The 23,741-nt window shown below is 42.3% G+C and overlaps 1 protein-coding gene across 2 annotated transcripts in view; it reads left to right on the plus strand.

Annotated features, from left to right (window-relative positions):
• Positions 1–23,741, plus strand: part of PAPPA2 (pappalysin 2) — a 327,575-nt gene that overhangs the window by 272,367 nt on the left and 31,467 nt on the right. For both annotated transcript variants that reach the window (XM_006160881.2, XM_027776745.1), the window contains one exon: positions 620–691. In XM_006160881.2, the coding sequence (XP_006160943.1) occupies positions 620–691 (72 nt within the window). The remainder of the gene's footprint in view (positions 1–619; positions 692–23,741) is intronic.

Raw genomic sequence — 23,741 nt, forward strand, 5'->3', positions numbered from 1 at the left:
AGTGAGAGAGACAGAGAGATACTACCCACAAGAAGGACTTGATGCCACGATCCACCCCCAGCCTTAAGCAGCCTTGTATCGTGGATACACATGTGCTCGACATACTCAGGGAGATCTCAGGATGCGAACCCAGAACCTTTCCATGTGAGTCAGCCTTGTACAGTTGCTGAGCCACTGTCTACACCTCCTTCCTTATAGCACTTCTTCACCAGCACAACCACCTGACATTTCTTATAAGGTTATTTAAGATTTCAAAGCAAATGGAACTATTAACAATGCTGTGCCTAAAATGAAATTAAACTGATTATAATATTAAGGGTGCTTTTTTTTAAACCATACCAACATTACTCTGGATATTTTTATATCTAAAGGAGGGAGGAAGAGACAAGGGATGAAAATTCCCCTACATTGAGAATTTCTGCCTTAGCACCATCTGGTGGACAAGGATAGCAGTTTCCCTGGGAAAGGCCACATAGCTTTGGTTCTTTCCAGGGGTGCTGTTAAAGTCTTGCCACTTGGGGCAAGAAGCTGGGCTGGTGGAATAAATGAAGGAGCCACCCCTTCTCTCATGTACCAAATGTCTTTGTTTTGTTTTCTGTTCTTTTCTTCTTCCCTGTAGAGCATCGTGTGCACTGGTCGGCGTCAATGGCACCCAGATCCCTCCCTGGTGCACTGCATCCAGTCCTGCGAGGTAAGCCTGCTGCCTCTCCCACAGCCCAGATATGGAAATACAGTCTGCCTGCCTCACTGTATTCAGGATCTTGTCTCTGTCTTCTCCTCTGCCCTTTGTTCAATCGCTTAAATTTGCTTAGTTCTCCAATCCAAAATGTACAAAAATTAGGATTTCTAAATTACTTTAAGTGACTTAATAAAATTTTAAGTATGGGCTGGCCGTGTAGCCCAGTGAATAAAGAGAATCTTATCACACATGGTCAACTGAGGTTCATATCTGGACCCAGGTGGCTTGAAATACATTCCAGGTATGTGTGCATTTGTGCCCAAAATCCTAGCAGGATGGACAGAGAAATAGAGACGGAATTGAGAATGACTGTCCCCCACTGGGAATGTATTCTGTCTCTTTCTTTCTCTCTCTGGTGTGTGTGTGTGTGTGTGTGTGTGTGTGTGTGTGTGCCCTCTAGCAATTAAAGCAATTTTTAAAAAAAGGCACTTAAAAGCCAAGCCAGAGTTATTTATAATTGTGAGATTTTTGTAAGAAGACCCTTTTGAGCTTAGTTAGACAAGGGTTTGTGGTGCCAGTCAGTGGTTAAGGTGGCTAGATCCCACATGCACAACTACGTGGTTTGAGTCCCAGACCCAGCAGCTCGGGCGATACACCACCCATGTGTGCATGCATGCCCCAAATCCCAAAGCAGGAGAAGGGATTTTTGTGGGGCCGCCCCCTGGGGTGCTTTCTCATTTTCTCTCTCTCTCTCCTTTGAGGAAATACATCATATAGAAAATTTAAAAGAGGGGGAAAAATCATAAGGGTTTTGCAGGCCAAAGGCCCACAGCACGATGTTGAAAACATTTAGTTTGGTTGCCAATGTTTAAATATGGAGATTGTTCACGTAAAATTTATGTGCACATACATAGCATTACATACATACACCCCAAATAAAATAAATATTAAAAAAACCTCTTTGTGCAAAGAATTTTATCTTTAAAAAAATCAAGAATATCTGGTAACCATAGCAATAATGAACTGGATCTGAGTAGTAGCTATAATTGCAGACGGACCCTTCTCTCCAAATAGTAGTCTTCGCCTCACCCTGTGGATACTTACTTATGGACTTCCGTCATTTATATTACCTGCCTAAGCCATGAAGCTATCTATGTTTGCAACCTCTTAGGTAGACTTGTCGTTCACTGCTGATGAACTCAAACTAGACCTTTGCTACCTCAAGGAAAATCCTTTCTACTTCTTTATGCTGTGGGTTCCCCTACCAGCAGGGGACCTTAGGCTTCTCTGAGTTCTTTAGCTAGGTTTGCTGGAGTTAACCTAAGAAGTCAAGAATGTGGCAGAGCCTTGCTGAAGAAGGATGGCCCAGGAATCCTCTCTCTCTCTTTCTCTCCCTCTCTCTCTCTCTCTCTAACACACACACACACACACACACACACACATGCACACACACACTACTTGAACCCTACAAATAGCCAGTAACAAATACAAATATTCTAGTCTCAATCACAACAGGTTTTTTCACCCAAAACTCTCACTGGAAACAAGCAAGTCACTTAGTAGCAGTGCTTGGGTAATTCTGGCCTGTCCTTGTATGCTGCTGAGTGAGCTTTAACTGCCCTCAGTTTCCAGCAGCCTTCCCCTATGCACGCCCAGCCCACATGCGAGTTAATCCCACTGTTCTTCTGTATCTGTGTCTCTGTGTCTCTTGATCTGATTCTGGGAAACTGGGATCCACATGAGGCCAGAGAAAGGGAAAGGGTGGGGTTTTAGAGTCGAAGGGAAACAGGGTGGGGAGATGATACCAATAAAACAGCGTTCTGAGAACGCATGGGGAGAGTGCTAGCGTGGAGTGTGCTTTGTTACAGTGCGGGCCAACTAAACAGCTCATCTGCCATCATTAGGAAAACAGATGGCAGTGAGGTGGGGAGGCGGGGGAGAGGGGGAGTGAATCATCTACTGGGCGGGGGAAGGGGAGAAAAGGGGGCCAGGGAAGGAGGGAGATAAACAGACAGAAGACTGGAGCTGGGAAGAGATCAAAGGGATCTGAGAATTCCCTTCTGCTGCTTCTATGCATGATTGCGAGTGGGAGGGTGGATGACAGGGTTTGGAGCTGGCTCCGGTGTTTCCCAGAAGATTACAATGCAGAGCTTTCCCCATTTGTCTTCCCCTCCCCACTGCACCCCAGCGCATCTTCTGGATCGTTTATCCAGAGCTGCCTAGACTGCTGTCAGTCCCTTTGTTGATGTGACGAAGTACAAAGCTCTATTGCCTCTGATGTCCCTCAGGCTAACTAACGCCAGGCACTACTGACCCCAACAGCTGCTGGTTTTCCCACTCTATTGGTTCTCTAGGCCAGTGTGGCCCCTAGGCCAGCAGCATCAATACCACAGGACGTGGGAACCCATTAGAAAAGCACATTCTCAGCTCCACCCCAGACCTGGTGAATCTGAAACACTGGGGCAGGCCCAGCAGCCTTTTAGCAACCTTCCAGGGTATTCTGAGGTAGGTTAAGGTTTGAGGAACCACTGATCTAATCTCTTTGAAAGCCAATTAGAAGATTCCTAGCTTGTGCACCCCTAATTGGATGGTTTCTTTGTCCAAGAATAATTCTATCCGACATTATTTACATTCTGATTATTCTCCGGTAATTCCTGAGATTCTCTGGATGAGACAAGACTTGAAAATAAACTAGATTTTGCCTTATGGTCTCTCAGCAAAGGCTAGGAGGGAGAAAAAAACCACTTGTAGGAGTAGAACAATGAAGGAAAGAAGGAGAATCAGTTCTTGAGGGAAAGAGGGCCAGATGGTAGCCCATTGGTGACACAACCAGACCCACATGGGAAGGTCCCCAGTTCATGTCCCAGGACCTCCCTACATGCCAGGCACAAGCATACTTGGCTGTGATCCAGGCTGACTGAGGTTGTGGTGGATTACAGTGTGAGGACCTAACTGGGGTGCCTGTGTGCGTGTGTGTGTCTCACGGGAATAAACAATCATTTAAAAAGTACCTGTAGGATAGAAAAGGGAACTAGACAGAGAAGGAGAGGGAGAAATGACTCTGAAGCAATAAGTAGTACGAAATGAAGAGAGAGAGGGTAGAGACGGTGAGAATGAGGAGGAAAGGAGAAGAGGGGCTGAAACTGCCTTTTTCTAGGCGGCAAGCTGACCAATGCTTTACTGGAGAAAGTCAGCTAAATATATCAGGGAGAATGAAGAATGTCAAAGACAGAAATAAGGGTCAAGAAGCCCAGAGGCAAGAGAAAGCAAAGGGGACTAGGTGGGCGAGCAGTTTTAATAGTCGGGCACAGAAATCTGGGCTCAATTAAATATAACTGAAGGGTTTTCTTTTACTTTGCTTTTCAGTACTGAAGGTAATTCTAAGCTGTCTCCTTTAGACATTTGACCTTGTAAGAGTCGAACACTTCATCAGTTGGTCCTCCCAGTAAGCCTGAGGGAGTAAATCCACCTCACTATCCCCAGCCCTTGTATTTCCTGTCCCTTCTATTTTTCTTTTTTTCTTCCTCCTTCCTTCCCTCCTTCCTTCCTTCCTTCTCTTTTTCTTTCTGTTTAAAGTTACTTTCATGAGAGAGAAAGAGAGAAGCACCTCCAAAAGAATCTCCACACCATGACTCCATCCCTCAGCCTCAGCCAGCCTGATCACTTAGTGTACATGGGGAAGCCCTGGGATATGAACTTAGGACATTCCTATGTGGATCTGGTATTGCAGAATGTTGAGTTACTGCTGCTCCACTCAGGCCCCAGTGGAAATGGAAAGTCAAACAAATCTGAATTTAAACCCTAAGAAGTGTGAGCCTCAATGTCTTAATCTGTATTGGGAAGTGTGGCAATGAATCTATTTTAAGGAGGTTTCATGTTATAATGTACGTAAGGCCTTTGATGTCATGCCTGGTCCATATTAGGTACTTACTTTAACATTCGCCTTGTGAATGTTACTGAATATGTGAAGTAGGGGAGGACAAGGCATTGCTGCTGTTGCAACCCCAATACAATCAGATATGAACTCTGAGGATGCGAAAATGGAAAGAGAAGGGAAACAGACCATTCCCATGGAGACCTGCTGAGGTTCATAATTCTCGAATCGCTTGGACACATTAGCTATTATGTTCTATCAGTCTCTGGGTCAGTCAGTCACTCAGTCCCTAAATGAGTGGCTGTACTCATCCGACTCTTGCCTTCCTGGCTGGAGCCTCAACATTTCTCACCCAAGCTATTGCAGTAATTTCCTGACTGTGCTCCCTACCCCCCAGATCTGTGCCCATCGACTGTCTTCATCCTTTCTATTGCTACCCACATGATTTTTCCTTTTGTGTCTCTCTTCTGCTAAAAGTGCCTTAGGAACTCCCCATTGTTTTCACATGTAAGTTACACTCCTTTGTAGGTAGTAAATGGACTCTTCTTGTCTTTCAAACTCATGTCTTTTGAAATCCTAATGTGTACTCTTTACTCTGGATGTAGAAAGCATTTTGCATCACCATATCCTGGAAAGTACGTGGGCTCTGAGTCCACTGGGATTGTTTGTCTAGTTTTTTGGTTGACACTGGGTAAGTTACTTTGCCTTCTTGTGCCTCACTACCCTCCCAGAGTTTTAACAGGCTTCTTAAAAACAGTTTTAATAGGAATGCCATTTCATACAGTTCTTATGAAGAAATGAGAGATTTTATAGGCAGTAAATGCAAACTAAGTTGTAGAAGTGATGGGCCAGCAGATGGTGTGGAGGTGTTACGTAATGGTGCATAATAAATATTATTGACTTTCATGATCAATCATTGAAGTATCGTTGCTCTATGCTGTTTTGTGCCCTGTATCTTTGTACATGTGGGGTCCTCTTCCTGGTTCTCTGATCCAACCCATGTTTCTCTAGGGCAATGATTCTCGACTGGAGACAGTTTATGTGGCTCCTACCCCGCCCATTTGTCAATGTCAGCAGACATGTTTAGTTGTTATGACTGGGTGAATGGAGGGAGTTCCTGAGAGCCAGTGTGTACAGGCAGGGCTCCTACTAAACATCCTATAATGTCCAGGACAGCCCCACAACAACAAAACCCACTCTGCCCCTGATGTCCACATAATCGCTAATGGGAGACTACACTAGGCTCGTTCCTACTAGTACCTCAACATATTTTCCAGACATCTCTCCTATTTGGATTATTTGATGACTGTGACCCCATCCACTCCCCACTCCCAGCCCCTGGTGAGTTATATAATGCAACCGTGGTCTCTATGTTACCACTTATCTCCTTGGGGAAATCACTGGTTTCCTGTATTTCTGCCTCACTACAACTGCTTGCAAGTTGAAAACATTGTCTTTTTTTGGTTATATCTTAGCTACTAAACACAATGCCTAAAATAACTGGGGCTCAAGAAACATTTATTGATGGAGAAGCATTTTCTTTGCACATTTCTCATAAAAGTATAGATAACCATATAAATAGTTTATGATAACTATGTGGAAAAATGTTTGTTCAATAAAAGGCATTCTTTTCTCTGCATGGAGAGAAGGGGTGGGAGAGGGAATGATTTTCCTAGAAGCTTATTTGGCCAGTTGGTGGTGTGGTGGTTAAGGTGGCTGGATATACCACATGGTGGTCTGTGTGGCTCAAGTCCTGGACCCAGCAGCTTGAGAAACATGCCAGGTGTGTGTGCATGTGTGCTCAAAAATCTTGAAAGGACAGAGAAATAGAGGAGAAGGGATTGTGATGTGACCATGCCCCATGGGGGATAGGGTACTTTGTCTGTCATGTTTTCTGTCTCTCTCTCTCTCTCTCTGTCTCTCTCCAGTGAGCACATGTACCCTCTGGCAAAAAAAAAAAAAAAAGATAGTCCTTTCTTTTTTCTTCTTTCATTCTTTTCTCCTTCTTCCTTTTTTCCCTCCTTCCTCCTTCTTCCTTCCATCCTTTCTTACTTTTTTTAGAATTATTCATTTTATTTATTAATATTATTATTTTCAAAATTTGCTCTAGGGTATATGCACTCAACAGGGAGACACACACACACACACACACACACACACAGAGAGAGAGAGAGAGAGAGAGAGAGAGAGAGGGAAAGTGAGAAAGCAAGCTGCCAGGTTCAGGACTCGAATCTCAGTTGGCCATGTGGGAGCCCAGTGCCCCAATCATCATGTCACCTGCTGGCCCCCTTCTTTCCTTCTTTTACTTATTTATTTATTTATTTACTTACTTACTTATTCTTCCATTCTTCCTTTATTTTTTCTTTCTTAACTGTGCCAAAGTCCAGAATCCTAGGTTCCACTTAAACAAAGAACCTCTAGTTCTCTAGGGAATACTGAAAAGGCTCAAGACCACACTCACAGCCTCCTTCCACACAGCAGTGATGAGTTTTCTCCACTCTAGGTGATTAACTTTGACCCACTTCTTGGCTCTGCTTTTTCTCTGAGCATGTATTTCTTGCACATTTATCCTATTCTTCACACCAAGCTCTATTTTGAATTATAGTTTCTGGTAGTTTCTCTCCTCAACCCTTTGCTGGTTCTTACAGAGTTGTGCTCTTCCTTTTTCAAAAGGGAGACCTGTGTAGGAAGAAGAGGTAGAATGAAATAAGTTCACATTGACTCTAGTTGTTAGCTATGAGCAGTATCTGTCTGGTTTTCTCTTCAGAACTCTCTGTGAAAATCTAGTGAAATAACCAATTGTAAGGTATCACATAAATCACCATGTACTGATAATATAACATGGTAGTAGTGATACTAAGGAATGATATACATAACTGTGAGGACAGGTCATAGTGAAGCAATGTGTTAAGAATCAGAGGCCTAGTCATGAAGGAATAGGTGGAAGGGCAGTGCTGTGCAACACTGGAGCCCCAAGGGAAGCCCAGGTTCAGATCGCAGGTTCACCTGAATAAGCGAGACATACCTGCGATCCTGGCTGGCTAGAGGCTGAGGGCAAGATCACAGAATGGCAAGACCATGTCAGTAGGCATCTGCCTTTGTCTCTTTTTCTCTCTCTCAACATAGATAAAGTGAAATTTTAAAAAAGAATAGAGAATAGTCCACTTATACCTACTTCAAATATTTATGACTATTTATTTGTTATGACTATTTATTTATATTCTATAGGTAGCTCTGGCTAATTGATGTTCTCGAGGTTGTCAGTAAAATTCATAGAGCTTTGGGACAAGCAGATGGTGAAGTGGCTATGTTGCTGGACTCCCACATGGCTGACTGCAGTTCGAGTCCCAGACTTGGTAGCTTGAAACTCATGCTGGGTGCATGTGCGTGCGTGCCCAAGATCCTAGGAGGAGAATGGAGGAGCAGGAATTGTGGCATGACCATTCCCCCTGGGGGATGATTTCGCACTTTCTGTTGCTCTGACTCTCTGGTGAGTGCATGTGCCCTATGGCAAAAACAAACAAACAAACAAACAAAAACACTCTCCAAAAACAAAACAAAAAAAGCCCTCATAGAGCCTTACAATTTTTTTTTTTTTTGAGAATTTAAACTAAGTTTCTCTGGGCCTTAGCTGACATTTCTTCTATAAATACTTTTATACATACACTTGTAAATGCCTATCATCTCACTGCCCACATAGTTCTTTTTCATAATTCTTTTAAGGTTTTTGCCATAGGGCATGTGTGCTCACTGGAGAGGAGAGAGAAAGAGTGAGCCAGTGAGAGACAAAGTGAGAAATCACCCCCCAGAGAGACGAGCATGCAACAATCTCCTCCATTCTCTCCTGGGACCTGGGCACAGCATGCACATGTGGCCGGCATGTTTTTCAAGCCACCAGGTCTGGGGTTTAAACTATAATTGGCCATATAGGAGTCAAAACCTTAACCACTACACCACCTACTGGCCTCACTGCTCACATAATTTTGAAATTCTTCTATAGGTCTATACTTTCAGCAGTCCGCAGACTCCTGAATGCATTCTGTTAACTTTCATGTCCTCTGAAAAGCTCACACCTAATTCTTCAGTGAATCTGCTTCTCCCCTAAAGACAGGTGTGAAGAGTTAGAGATGGAAGTTTGACATGAGGGCCTTAAACTGGAAAAGCTTGAGTTGGCCTTCTGTGAAGTGGCCCAGTGGAAGTAAAGGTGGGGACAGAATAGGAAGAGCAGTGGAGAATAAGGACCCATCGGGGTAGACTCAAAGGCCTTGTAACCACAGTAGAGGTGATGACATGGAGCTGCAAAAGGAGGCTATCTAAGAATGTGGGGGAAAGACTGGCACCTCAGATCCACTCCTTACTGGAAAGTTCCTTTGGCAAGTCAGTTAATGTCTCTGAACTTTAGTTTCTCTAGCTTTTAAATCAGCCAAATAGAATTCATCTCTTAAAACTGTTGCCAGAATCCTGGTTTAGAAAACCATGGCGGCATACCCGTCGGCATGTGGTTCGGGCTGTCAGAGCAATCACACCGTAGGAAAGTGTGGGTTGTGATAATTTTTCAGGAATCAGCACGCCCACCCTCATTTCGAGAGAGTTTTTTTTTTTTTTTTTTTTTTTGTCTTCTACATCGATTTTGGCCTTTATTACCTCCGTGGCACTTCTTTTAGGGGGACTCTTAGATTCATGGCCCTCTTGGTAGGTCTTGACTTCGTCACTGGAATGACGTTACACTTTGGAAGCCCATTGGTATTGTCCTTTCTCAACATTGGTCCAATGCCAGTCCTTGTTTTGGCTTCCCTACTTTCATCCTGGCACTGCCTGTGAGAGAAAACTCAGTTTGAAATAGGATAGATATGAGAATCAGAAATTGATAAACAATGCACAAGTACCAACTGTATAAATGTGTGATAAGCATGAATTGAGGCTGTGATAAGAATTTCTTCCTAAGACCCTTTGGATCCATCCTATCTAATCCTTTATGTGTTCTTGAAGAAATGAGGAACTGTCAGGCAACTGGAAGAAAAGCCAAATAGTATATACCATTCTAAAAGAAAAAGAGGAGAAAGTAAAATAAAAGGGGGTTGAGCAATAAAAGATCTGCAAGTTGGTTTTTATACTAAAAGAGTTCTAGTACACATTTCTGTAAGTCCTAAATTTATGAGGAACATGCTCTCCTTTACTGATGTCAATGCTCTGTGACAGAATGATAGGTCAGAGATAAGTCATTTCTTAACTTTAGCAGCTACGTCATCCAAGTTCATACGAGGTACCCTCTTTTAAGAGGGCAGCTAAAGAGTTGACTACTTCTTGGATCTCACTCCACTTCGTGCTGATCAGGGCGACCCATCCTGTGGAACACTGAGGACTTGTTCTGGCCACACCTTGTCTGTAAATATTTCACAAAGGCAGTGGTAGTTTTTTAAAAAAAGGAGTGCTTAAGAATTACATTGTGAGGGCCAGCAGGTGGAGTGCTGGTTAAGGTGCTGGACTCCTGTATGGCTGACACCGGTTTGAATCCCAGATCTAGCAGCTTGCTTTCTCACTCTCTGTTTCTCTCTGTGTGTCTGTCTGTCTCTCTGGTAAGTGCACATGTCCTATAGCAAATTTAAAAGAAATAATAATAAATTATTCTGTGTGGGGGGGTGTGTGGAGGTAAAGGAGTATTTATCTTAAAAATACAACTTCTTAGGTTCTACCCCTCTCTTCTGATTTTTATGTCAAGAGTGGTGTGAAGTCGGGGCATGGTGGCGCCCGCCCTGTGGCAAGAGTGGTGTGAAGTCTAAGCATGTGCCTTTTTAACTTTTTAATTTTTTGAGAGGTTTTTGCTACAGGGCGTGTGTACTTGCCAGAAAGACCGAGAGAAACAGAGACAGAAAGCGAGAAATCACCTCCCAGGGCGGATGGCCACACCACAATCTCTTCTCCTCCATTCTCCTCTCATGATTTTGGGCATGCACGCACACACGCCCAGAGTGAGTTTAAGCCACTGGGTCTGGGACTCAAACCGCGGTCAACTACATGGGAGTCCAGCGACACAGCCATTACACCAACTGTTGGTCCCAACATGTGCTTTTTTAACAAGTAGCCCAGGTACCTCTACTTCAGGTGCATTTTGAGAAACCTTGGTCAAGGGTTAGTGAAGACGCTGGCAGAGAGTTCTGTACAGCGGGGCCCAGCTTGTACCTTGGTTGGGACAAAAGGATTCATCTTCTAACCATTATAGAATGTATGAAGAAATCACTTGAAATAGAAAAAAAAAGTTCTGAAAGGTCAAGGATAGAAGTAAAAATATCTGGCAGACTGTGGTAAAGCTGAAATTATTATGAACCAGGAAAAGCTAGATTGTTTTTAAATTATAATTAAAAATAGAAGAAAATGATGGCTCCTCATAGGGGAAGCAGCAGCGTGGCTCTGTTCTTGAAACAACAAGCTATGTGCCAGGGAGTCAGCGCGGCCAACAGAAACCCAAGTGAGTCATTGTTAAGTCTCCACTGATCTGACCCTGTTTTCTGTTCAGATCTAGCTCCCATAGTCCTTAGAAAACACAGAACATGTTGAAGGTGGCAAAACATATCGAATGCTTGAGAATAATATCTTTACAGAATAATCAAAAGAACTGGGATTGTTAAGCCTGAAATAAGAAGGGAAATGCTAATGCAGTAAATATTTTTATGCATTCACTATTTTACACAGAGAAAAGTTAAGTCGCCATCTCTAAATGAAAACAGGACAGAAACTAACAGGCTTGAAATACCCAATACACTATCTAAAGTAAATCTGGGTGTGCATATCCTGATAGCGTTAAACTTTATAAAAGGTTCTAAGGGAAGTATTCAAAAGGGATATTAGTCTTCTGAGAGTTTTAAAGGGATATATATTCTCCTCTCTCTGACCCGGCTCAACATTTTCTCCTGTCTCAAACATTGTAGTTGGGCTTTTTTGGTTCTGTTTTTTCCTTTTCCTGTAAATCTAATACTCCATGGGTTTAGGTATAAATATATTTGTGTTTTCTTAAGGCAACCAGTAGAAATATTTTTATGTGTCATTCCCATACAAGTCCTACTTCCCTAAGAATGTATATAGGAAGGGGTTAGAAATGGAAAGAAGGGAACTTGGGGACAAATTTAGTGTCACCAGAGTAGCCGTATTCCTGAAATGCAGGTGAGAAGTTGTATTGTTTTTGCACATTCAGGACTTGATACCAACAATGCTCCCTCACTAATTCATCCCAGCTGCTGCACCATTCCTTGGATTCTTCCTTCTCTGTTGTGTTGGACCTCACTCTGGCTCTTCTTTTATTTATATTCCAGATGGTAACCCTGTTAGCTGTGTCAGGACACGTGTTTTCTAATCCCTCACGGGTAACACCTGGGTTTGCTGCTGTGACTCTGTTGATTCAGGGGCCAACATATTGTTCAGAAGATGGAAAATAATGGCACAAAAACTGAGCTTTTATTGTACCTTTTTTTTGGGGGGGGGAGGGTGTTTCTGTTTTTGTCTACAGTTTGAGCCAAGGGAGTAGCTAAAGTCTGAGCTAATAAGTCCCAATTTAGGGTCTATGCTTTATTCTGGGGTACAGAATGCCTGCATGCAGATCTGAAAATGAGGGTGGGTGGCAACTTATCAGAACAGTGATCGTCATCAAGCAGGGCCCCTGTAGAGAAGAGCCTTTGTCTTTTGTTAGACTTTCATCCTCTTCTGTATATATGGCACAAGCATATGTGTACATATATACACACATACATGTATATTTAGATAACTAAATAAAAGTGGTATCATTCTTACTCTTTAGCCGTGTGAAATTGCTGCAGGATGGTAAAACCTACCAACATGATCGTAAACCAGAGGATTCTTGGGACCAGCAGATGGCGTAATGGTTACGTCACAGGACTCCCACGTAGTTGACTGCAGTTTGAGTCGCAGACCCGGTGGCTTAAACTCATGCCAGGCGCGTGTGCATGCGTGCCCAAGATCCCAAGAGGAAAATGGAGGAGAAGGGATTGTGGCGTGGCCATCCCCCTGGGGGGTGATTTTTTGCTTTCTGTCTCTGTGTCGCTCTGGCGAGTGTACATACCCTATAGCAAAAATCTCTCTCAAAAAATTCTTTTAAATAAAAATAAACTGAAGGGCTCTTTGCTACAGAAGGTGAAATGTACCTTGTGAGGGCCTAGAAAGATGCCTCCCATGCATACTTCCCACACTTCCTGTGGCAGCAGAAGCAGACCAGGACCACCTGCAGGAAAGCAGGAAGGAGATTTCACCCAAGGTTAAATTTCTCCGAAAGTTAAACATTTCAAGGCATACTTGGGGAGACAGTTTTACATTTCACTGCAGACTTCTGAGTCTCAGGACTCTTGCCTGAGAACAGTTTGAACCTGAACCTACAAAGAACCAGAATAGTCAAGGGTAACTTCTTGGCTTCAGACCAGAGACAGCAGCCTCACTTGGGAAACTGTGAGAAATGCAGAATCTACCCCTTTTAACTCCCATTTGAACTTTTGAATCATCTGCTCTGAGGTGGGCTCCAGCAACCAGGGCACTGCGATGCCCTCTCAGGTTTAAGACCCATTGGTGTGTAGGTGGGGAATAGAGCAGCAGAATAGTGTCAGTTTTCAGGGACTTAAAGAATACTCCAAAGCTAAGGTCTTTTCTGATCTCAAGTCTCTCTCCTTTCTATTACCCTCAGCAACATAGGAAAACCTGTTCTTTTATCAGTGTTCACTGTCTGTAAGATCTATCGCCATTACTATGCCTAGTAATGTATTTTTCATTGCTGGGTGGTCACAAATTACTCTTTTTTTTAATTTAAAGAGAAATTTTTGCTATAGGGTGTGTATTCTTGCCCAGAGAGACAGGATGAGACAGAGAAACAGAAAGTATGAAATCACCCCCCTAGGGGGGATGGCCACACCGCAATCCCTTCTCCTCCATTTTCCTCTTGGGATTTTTGGGCACACATGCTCTTGCACCTGGTGTGAATTTAAGCCGTGGTGTCTGGGACTCGAACAGTCGTCGACTACATGGGAGTACTGCAACATAACCACTTGCCAGTCCCAACAAATTACTCTTAATAAATGCAAAGTTATGATAGTGCAGGTTGAGGGTACCTAATCAAAAATTCAAAATTCAAAATGCTCCAAATTCCAAAACTTTTGAGTACTCATATGATGTCACAAGTGGAAAATTTTACACCTGACCTCATGTGCAAGGTCTTAATATTCTAAAATGTTGTATAAAATTACCTTCAGGTTATGTACATAAGCTGTATATGAAACAAATGAATTTTCTGTTCAGACTTGGGTCCTATTCCCAAGGTATTTCATTATGTATATCCAAATATTCACAAATCTGAGAAATTCCAAAACACTTCTGGTCCCAAGCATTTTGGATACGAAGCACTCAATCTGTTTTATCATAGCCCAACATGGACTTAAAAGTGTGACCAGATAGAATCGCTGGTTGTCTGTCTGACAGGATACTCATCTGTCAAAAAGCACAAATGCTTGAGCATATCTTTATGAATTCATTATTAAAAAGAAGAAACTGATTAATATTTATAATATCTGTATTAAAAATTGTTCTATTCTGGAACCAGCAGATGGTGTAATGGTTACGTCACTGGACTCCCACATAGCCAATTGCTGTTCAAATCTTGGACATGGCAGCTTAAAACTCATGCTGGGTGTGTGTGTGTGTGTGTGCCCAAATCCTAAGAGGAGACTGGAGAAGAAGGGATTGTAGCATGGCCATCACCCCTGTGAGCTCTTGCTTTCTATCTCTCTGTCTCTCCAGCAAACACATGTGCCCTATAACAAAACTCTCTCTTAAAAAAAAGTTGTTCTCTTCCAATTTCATCACTTATGCAATGTGGGGTTGTAAAGTTGCTTCTCTTGTTCTTTTTTAAAATTTTTCTTTCTTTCTTTTTCAAAATTTTTTTTTTTTTTTTTTTTTTTTTTTTTTTTTTTTTTTTTTTTTTTTCAGTTTTTGCCATAGGTTGAGTGTGCTCCCTGGAGGGAAGAGACAGATTGAGACAGTGAAAGGGAAAGTGAGAAATCCCCCCCAAGGGGGAGCCATGCTGCAATCCCTTCTCCTTCATTCTCCTTCTGGGATTTTGGGCACGCACGCACACGTGCCCAGCATGGTTTTCAAGCAGTCAGGTCCATGACTTGAACCACAGCTGGTCATTTGGGAGTCTAGTGCCTTCACCACTACACCACTTCTGCTCCCTTTTTTAAAATTTATATGCCGTCATTTAAATCATAGCAATTAAACTTATCAATTTATTGTAGCCATATTTTAGCTGTTTACATAACAGATATAATAATCATGCCTTCCCTCTTCTCAAAGAACAGATCTTCTGGAATTACTTGTCTTTTAAATCTTGCCAGGTTTTTTAGGATCTGGTGAAAATGGGTTATAAAAATGCTAATTAGGGTAGGGATAATAGAGGACTAAAAGCTCATCAAGGGGACAGTTACTTGACTTCTGGTAGGGATATGTAGGTCCCTACAAATCTAAATCAAAATAAGTGTTGTATGTGTTAAAATCCAAAGAAAAACAGAAAATTAGCTTTAATTGGAGCTGTCTTCCAGGCTCACTGGCTGCCAGATTCCAATTCCCTCAAGATTTGTTTGTGAATTTCTCCGCCAGTTTTGTGCAATATCTGCACCAGCCTGAAAATCCAGGCCTGTCTTTTAGGCTTGTCCAAAGTCCCATTCAATTCAGGGCCCGACTTTAGACTCTCCAGCGGGAATCTCTGAAAATCAGACTCCAAATGTTAATTAGGACTCTGTTTTCATCTTGAAAACTAAAACCATTTTCCTCTACACCCCCACCCCCGCTTTTTTAAAAAGTACAATATTGGAAGCACAAGCATGCAAATTGTAAAACCTCATTCAGATTAACAACATTTGTGAGAGTTTCTGCTTGTCTAAAACTCCCATGGAGCTGCACTGTGGTATCGGGGTGGGCTTTCTATGTCAGGGTGCTGCTTTCTTACTCTGCTGATTCCCTCTACGACATCAGTTATCCCCTTTTCTCTCCCAATTCATTGTTCTTCTGATTTACTCTGTGCTTTTCCTTTTTTTGTTATTTTTCTTTTTTCTTACCATTCCATGTCTAGCCCAGGCTTGCAAATCATTGAAATATTACTCACCTGCAGAACTGACATCACAAAAATGCTACTTTCTTTTTTTTTTTCTGAACTTACCACACCTTCCAGCTGCTTCTCAATGATTGTGCTGAGGTTATAAAAATTAGCAGCAAGAAAATTATACCAATGGTCCAATGGTTTATTCTATATACTTTCCTTTTTTCTTGGGGAATTTGCTCTGCTAAGACTTCCAACTGCTGGGAACCAGCAGTTAGCATAATGGCTATCTCGCTGGATTCCCACGTAGTCCACCACGGTTCGCGTCCTGGACCTGGTAGCTTAGAACTCACGCTGGGTGTGTGTGCATGCGTGCGTGCATGCCCAAGATCCCGAGAGGAGAATGGAGGAGAAGAGATTGTGGCGTGACCATCTCACCTGGGGGGTGATTTCTCACTTTCTGTCTCTATGTCTCTCTCTGTCTGTCTGGCAAGCGCAAGCACCCTATAGCGAAAACCTCTCAAAACAAACAAACAAACAAACAAACAAAACTTCCAACTGTCTTTGTGTGTGTGTGTGTGTGTGTGTGTGTGTGTGTCATAGGGCATATACACTTGCTGGAGAAGATAAAGAGAGAGAGAAATTAAGTGGTAAAGTGAGAAATCACTCACCAGGGGTATGGCCACACAACAATCCCTTCTCCAATTCTCTGCTGAAGATTTTGGACATACAGGCACATACACCTGGAATGACTTTCTACCTGCTGGGTTCAGAACTCGAACTGCCGTCAACCATATGGAAATCCATTGTCTTAACCTCCATACCACCTGCTGACTCTAACTATACTTTTAAAATGAGTTTTAAATGTGGGGCCAGCAGGTGCCATGGTGGTTAGTGTACTGGCCATGGTTGAGTGTGGTTCAAGTCCCGGGCCTGACAGCTTGCTTTCTCACTTTCCTTCTCTTTCTTTCAGTATCTCTCTGGTTAGTACACATACCCTATAGCAAAATAAAAATTAATAACAATAATAAAAATAATTAAATAAAAATGTATTTTAAAAATGTGTTTTAAATGCATTCTAACTATGATACTACTCTATCTTTGAGATTATTCATGAATCTTATAGGGCATTGATTATTTGCCATTTACCATCATAATAAATGTCATAACTCCCTCCTCTGCTAAATAGTCATCTAGACAAGTTCTTTCAGAAAAGTAAGATAATTTAAATCATTTATAATTCACCCTGCGGAAGTATATATTCCATTAAGTGGAATTATTGAGTTGTCAGAAAATTCATGACACATTTTTGCATAGAAAAACAGAAAAAAATCGTCATGACTTTTCCAACAACTCAATAGTTTATTACGTATTTCTTTATTATAATGACTGAGTGCTAGCAAGGCATTCTATTTTCTTACATCTTATCTTTTAAAAGTGTATGAGGTATCTATGTATACTTGCATACATACAAGAGGTCTTTAAAAAGTTCATGGGAAGGGCCAGCAGATGGTGTAGTGATCAAGACGCTGGACTTGCACAAGGACAACCATGGTTTGAGTCCTGAGCCAGTGGCTTGACACATGCTGGTACATGTGTGTGTTTGCCCAAAACCCCAGGAGGAGAATGAAAGAGAAAGGACTGCAGTATGGCCTTTTCCCTGCGGGGTGATTTCTCACTTTCTGTTTCTCTGTCTCTCTCTCTCTCCAGCAAGTGAATGTGCACTATAGCAACAAACAAACAAACAAACAAAAAAACACACAACTAAAAATAAACAACATGTTCATGGAAAATGTGTATTATGAAAACTCTATGCATGGACTTCAAAATCTTTGCATCAAAATCAACTCATTCTTTAATTTTGTTTTCCCATGAAGTTTTTGGAGGCCCCTGCATATGTGTACCTGTGAGTGTGTGTATGTATAAGTGCACATCTGTTCTTTTGACTAAGCCAGCAGTGAAGTGATGTCAAAGAAGAGGATGACACTCCTAAGTTGATTGCAAATATTTACAAATTGCCGCAAACAAGCATCTGTAGTGTTAAAAAAAAAAAGCATATTTCAATTCCAGACTAATAAATTTAAATCCCAGCTTCATCCTTATTAACTATATGTATTTGTAGTAGCTTTAAACTTGATTTTAATTCCATAAATGTGCCTAGTTTAAAAAGTCAACCAGTTTATTTAGAAGGCCTCAGTGCTGTTCCTCTTGCACCCTCCCTGGGATGCGGCCTTCAGCAGCAGCCATGCTTTGCTTAAAGACAAGGATATATTCTAAGAAACTCATCTTTAGGTGATTCGTCATCATGCAAACATCATAGGGTACACTTACACAAACCTAGATGTCATGGTCTCTGCACACCTAGGCCATGTAGTATAGCCCATTTGTTGCTAGGCTTAAACCTGTATAGCAAGGTTCTATAGTGCATACTGTAGGCAATGGTAACATAGTGGTAAGTATTTCTGTATCTAAGTACATCTAAACATAGAAAAACACAATAAAAATATGGCATAAAAGGCCAAAATGGTATACCCAAATAGGACACTTACCATGAATGGTGCTTGCAGGACTGGAAGTGGCTCTGGGTGTATCAGCTAATGAGTGGTGGGTGAATGTGAAGGCCTAGGACATTCCTGTATGCTACTGTAGACTTTATGAATGATGTACACGAAGCTACACTGCATTTGTAGAAAGGTTTTATTCAATAAGAAATTAACCTTAGCTTCCTGTAGCTTCTTTACCTTCTAAACTCTAAAATTTTAACTTTTTACTCTTGTGTAATAACACTTAGCTTAAGACACAAACACATTGTACAGATGCTCAAAAATATTCTTACATCTACTCTGAAAGCTTTTTTATTTTTAAATTCCCAAATTTTATATTTAGTTTTTAATTTTTTTCTGTTAGAAAATAAAACACAGACACACATATTTAGGTCTATGCAGGGTCATAATCATCAATATCACTGTCTTTCCCCCTCACGTGTTGTCCCACTGGAATGGCCATGATGAACAAAACAACACAAGGTGAAATAAAACACAAGAGAAAACGATGCAGGCAAGAGATGCGGTAAACAGGAGATGTATGAGGCTGCTATTGTGTAACACGGCTTACTGTTTCATAGTCAGGGTTTTTTTTCAAGTAGAAGTATACTCTAAAACAATAATATAACGGATAGTGTCATAAATACATCAGCCAGTAGCTTAGTCATCTCTTATCAACTGTTATGATTCTACCTAATTCTATGTACTATACTTTTAAGCAGTTGGCATCCCAGTGGGTTATTTACATCAGCATCACCCAAATGCATGAGTAATACATAGCATAAAAGGTAAAAGCGCAGTAGACTTAGGATGCCACCATAATCAGTAGACAGTAGGGATTTTTAAGCTCCACTATAATATTTTTCACTGTACCGTTTACAGTCTGTTATTGACTGAAATGTTGTCATGTGCTGCATGACTGTATAAAATGCTTATATTGCTAATCTTGATATTTTGACTTAGGACATTAGCTACTGACTCCCTAATATAGAAGATGAGGGGCAGGTCTCCAACACCATCAGACACACCCATACACGCGCACACACATACCTCACTCTTGCCTTTAAAGTTACCTAATACTTCTAATTCCAGAGCTTTCTGGCGCTCTGTCACCTCTCAGACATTTAGAGTTCTACTTCTTAAACCTACTATTTTGGCTACTTATCATCCACCTTCCAATGTTCAAAATGCTGAATTCTCTATCAGCTATCATTCTCTACTATGTTCTCTTTTATTTACGAATTTGTACCTTTTTATTATTGTTTAAGTTGCTAGAGGATGTGAATTCTTGCAGAGAGAGACAGGGAAGGGAGTAAGAAAGCATGCAATCCCCTCTCCTCCATCTCTCCTTCCTTTTGGGATTTTGGGAACACACATACATGCTGCTTTTGAAGCAGCTGGGTCTGGGACAATAAGCATGTGACTGGCCATGTGGGATCCAGCTTAACCACCATGCCATTAGCTGCCTTGTATCTTTTTTGTTCTTTGATTAGCATTTTAATGGGGCTTCTGGAGGGAGCAGACACAAAAACAAGTTCAGATATTCACATTTATCAGCATGAAGCACGGACCAGCAGATACTCAGTGATCATTGTCCTCCTCGTAATACTAAACTACTTGCTTCAACAGAGTTTACTGACTGCAGAGACAAAAAAGGAGGCATCTGAAAGAGATACTATCTGTGATTTTGTTTTTTTTCTTTTTTCTCTGTCAGTTTATTTCTGCCCAGAATCAAGCAGAAATCTCTTCAAAGTGGTTACCTCCTGAAAGTGTACACTTTAGATAGAGGAAAACTGATCTAGGGATCTATATTTACTATCCATGCATAGTATTAGGCTCTATGGATATAAAATGAGTAAGACAAGGCCCTGTTGCCTAGGAGTCTTCACTCTGCCTTGGGGGTGGAAGCATATGTCCCAAGTGCTGTGGGAGAGAGAAGAGAAAGTGATACGTTTATTTGTGAAGCAAACAGGTGGACGTGGGACATGCACTGGGGTAAAATATTATTGCAAAGCAGCATTTATGTGGGGCCTTGAAGGATATAAAAATTCTACCAGTTGGAGACAAAGAAGACAGCCCATGGCAGAAAGAAGAGTATGTATACAAGGAACGGGGCGGCAAGCAGACAGGAGGTTTAGGGAACACCAGAGGACTGGGTATGTGGGGCTTGCTGCTACGGCTAGAGAGGCTCGGACCAGATTAGGAAGAAGCTCGAATGCAGCTGTGCTTGGGGTACAGACTTCATTCTCAAAGCTCTGAGGAGCCTCACACATTTTTGCATCAGGAAATGGCAAGATCTGGGGCCAGCAGTTGGCGTAATGGCTGTGTCGCTGGACTCCCTTGTAGTTGACCGTGGTTCGAGTCCTGGACCCAGTGGCTTAAACTCACGCCAGGCGCGTGTGCATGTGTGCCCAAGATCCCGAGAGGAGAATGGAGGAGAAGGGATTGCAGCGTGGCCATCCCCCCTGGGGGGCTATTTCTTGCTTTCTGTCTCTCTGTCTCTCTCTGTCTTTCTGGCAGGCGCATGCACCCTATAGCAAAAACCTCTCAAAGAAAACAAAAGAAAGAAAGAAAAGGAAATGGCAAGATCTAATGTGATCAATTGTTGGAAATGGAAATGAAGCCTGTGGAGAAGTGATAATCAGAATGCTCAAGATACAGTGTCCTTATTTCAAGAGATAGTGAAGTCCCAGTTTGGGCTCCAGCAGTACAGATGAAATAATCATCGAGAGCTTTTCTTTTTTCTTTTTTTTTTTTTTTTTCAATTCTTTGCCAGAGGGCACTGCACTTTCTGGAGAGAGACAGAGAGGGCAAGTGAGAAAACACCCCTTATGTAACATAGTCACACCACAGTCCCTTCTCCATTTCTCTTTGCTTTTGGAATTCTGGGCATGCTTGCACACATGGCCAGCATGCTTCCCAAACTGCAGGGTCCAGGACTCAAATTATGCAGATGGGCTTGTGGGAACCTGCTGCCACAACCAACAGGTCACTGGCTGACCCAAGGGTTTTTCTTTTAAAATATAAAATTGATTCCAGAATTCCATCCAATGGGGGAAGTGAGGTTCTGAATCTAACTCACTGGTGCTTGGATGGATAGTGCATGTCTTTAACTTCCATAAAGAAAAAGAAGCAACTTATAGGAAAAGATAATAGGCTTGACTTCAGACTGAGTTTCTAGAATTAGAAATAAAAATCTGGAGTTTGGGACCAGCAGATGGAGTAATGGTTATGTCATTCAACTCCCACATGACCGTTCTGGACTCAGCGGCTTGAAACGTGCTGGGCATGCATGTGTGTGTATGTGTGTGTGTTTGTGTGTGTGTGTGCAAAATCTTGACAGGAGACTGGAGGAGAAGGGATTGTGGTGTGACCATTCCCCCTGGGGTGAGGAGAGTAATTTCTTGGTTTCTGTCTCTCTTTCTCTGTCTCTCTGGTGAGCACATGGGCCCTATAGCATAAATCTCTCTTTAAAAAATCTGAAGTTCAGGAACATAGTCTTAGTTGGTAATTTACACTGAGAAATGAAGAAAGTATGGATTTAATTGAAGGCAGGAAAATGGACAAGATCATGCAGGGAAAGATGCAGAGAGGAAAGAAGACTGGGAGGTGGGATGTATGTAAGGGAAGGATGAGGAAGGGATGCTAATCAAGGAGCCAGAGGAAGAAGGATTAGAGAAGTAGAAGGACATGAAAGAGAGAGTGGTCTTAGGAAAGCCATGAGAGAAGAGGAGCTTAGAGGAAAAGAAGTGTTAGATGCTACAGCAGGGGCAAACAAGTTGAGTATCGACAGGAAACAACCCCTGGCACTGCTATCAGTGCAGTGAGGGGAAGAGCCGTAGACTGTGAAGGAGGGAAAGCAGAAGGCAGCAAATAAACTACTGTTTCCGAAGGCCGGCCCGGCCAGCGAGATGAGCGAGATGGGTTTGCCCTTGAGTGGAAAGCAGTGTCTATGGGAAGACCTTTGATATGGAGAGACCAGAACGTATATTTTGGCTGTGGGTAATAACCTGGTTGAGAGCATGGAGACCCAAGATAAAAGGGGAGAAAAGGGATTACAAATACTGTTGCCTTTGAGTCAAGTGACAGTGAAGAGAGTGACAATGGCGAAAGATGAAGTTTGAGAGCAGCAGACAGAATCCAAGAATTCAAAGTTTTTCACATACAATGGTTTTGCTTTTCTCTGTTTACACTTTGTCATTCCTGTTGATAGCAACTTCTTCTAGTTCCTCAGAACAAAATCCCTGATGCTATCTTAGATTTATTTTTCTTTCTCTCACCCTCCTCACCCTGTTCATTTGGTAAATCCTATTAGCTCTGCCTTTGAAACCTATTCTCAATCCAGCCACCTCTCACTATCTAAACTGCTGCCACCCCAGTATGAGCTGTCAGCATTTGCTACCTGAATTATTCCAGTGGCATCCTGGCTGTTCTCTACTACTGCTGCTCTGCACAGTCTGTCCCCAACACGTCCCCAGAGAGCCATGTTACAACGTAAGTGAAGGCAGCCACAAAGGCGCAGTGGTTACATGATCCTCTGTGATGCTGAGGCCACATGGGAAGGTCTCAGGTTGACATTCTGGGGTCTCCTTGTGCTTTCCAGGCATGTTCTCAAGTGTCCATGAGTGTGTCTGCCTGAGGCTGCGGATGGATCATGGCATGGTTGGTTGTACTTGTATGTCTCTTTCTCTCTCATAGAAGAGCTCAATAAATACATGTTAAAGAAACAAACAAAAGCACATAGCACTCCTCTGCAAGAGTCCCACAGCAATTCCCCATTTCACCCAGAATAAAAGCCCTAAAGTACTTGCAATGCCTTACATAGCCCTCCAAATGTCTCTTTTCTTTAATTTGAAAATTTAAAAAATTTGTCCATGATAGAGAGTGTGCATGCAAAAGTGAGAGTCAGAGGGAGGGAGGGAGGGAGGGAAGTGAGAGAGAGTGAGAACACCCTTTTCAGGATCTGATCATGCCACAGTCACCTTTCTGCAGTCCTTCAGCCCATTGGATCCTGAGTTTTTGTGTTTATGATTAACGTGTTTCAAGCTAACTGAGCCAGGGATTAGATCTGTGGTCACCATGTGGGATCTGGCTGTTCTTAAGCAGTATGTTACCCTTGAACTATACGGCCAGCCTTCTAAGTGCCCCCTTTCTGACCATTTGTTTGTTTGTTTGTTTGTTTTGTTTTGTTTGTTTGTTTTTGAGAGGTTTTTGCTTTAGGACGCATGCACTCTCGCCAGAGAGGCAGAGAGAGACAGAGAGACAGAAAGCAAGAAATCCCTTCTCCTCCATTCTCCTCTCGGGATCTTGGGCACGCATGCACACATGCCTGGCATGAGTTTAAGCCACCAGGTCCGGGACTTGAGCCACAGTTGGCTACGTGGGAGTCCAACGACATAGCTATTATGCTAACTGCTGGTCCCCTGACCATTAGATTGAAAATTACAGCTGTCCTCACCCCCTCATTCTCTGCCCATCCCCCCCACCCACCCATAGCATTCCCAATACCCTTCTACCACCACTGGTTTCTTTTTTTTTTTTTTTTTTTTGAGGTTTTTT

The sequence above is a fragment of the Tupaia chinensis genome, unplaced genomic scaffold, assembly GCF_000334495.1.
Source record: "Tupaia chinensis unplaced genomic scaffold, TupChi_1.0 Scaffold000710_1, whole genome shotgun sequence".
Lineage (NCBI taxonomy): Eukaryota > Metazoa > Chordata > Mammalia > Scandentia > Tupaiidae > Tupaia > Tupaia belangeri.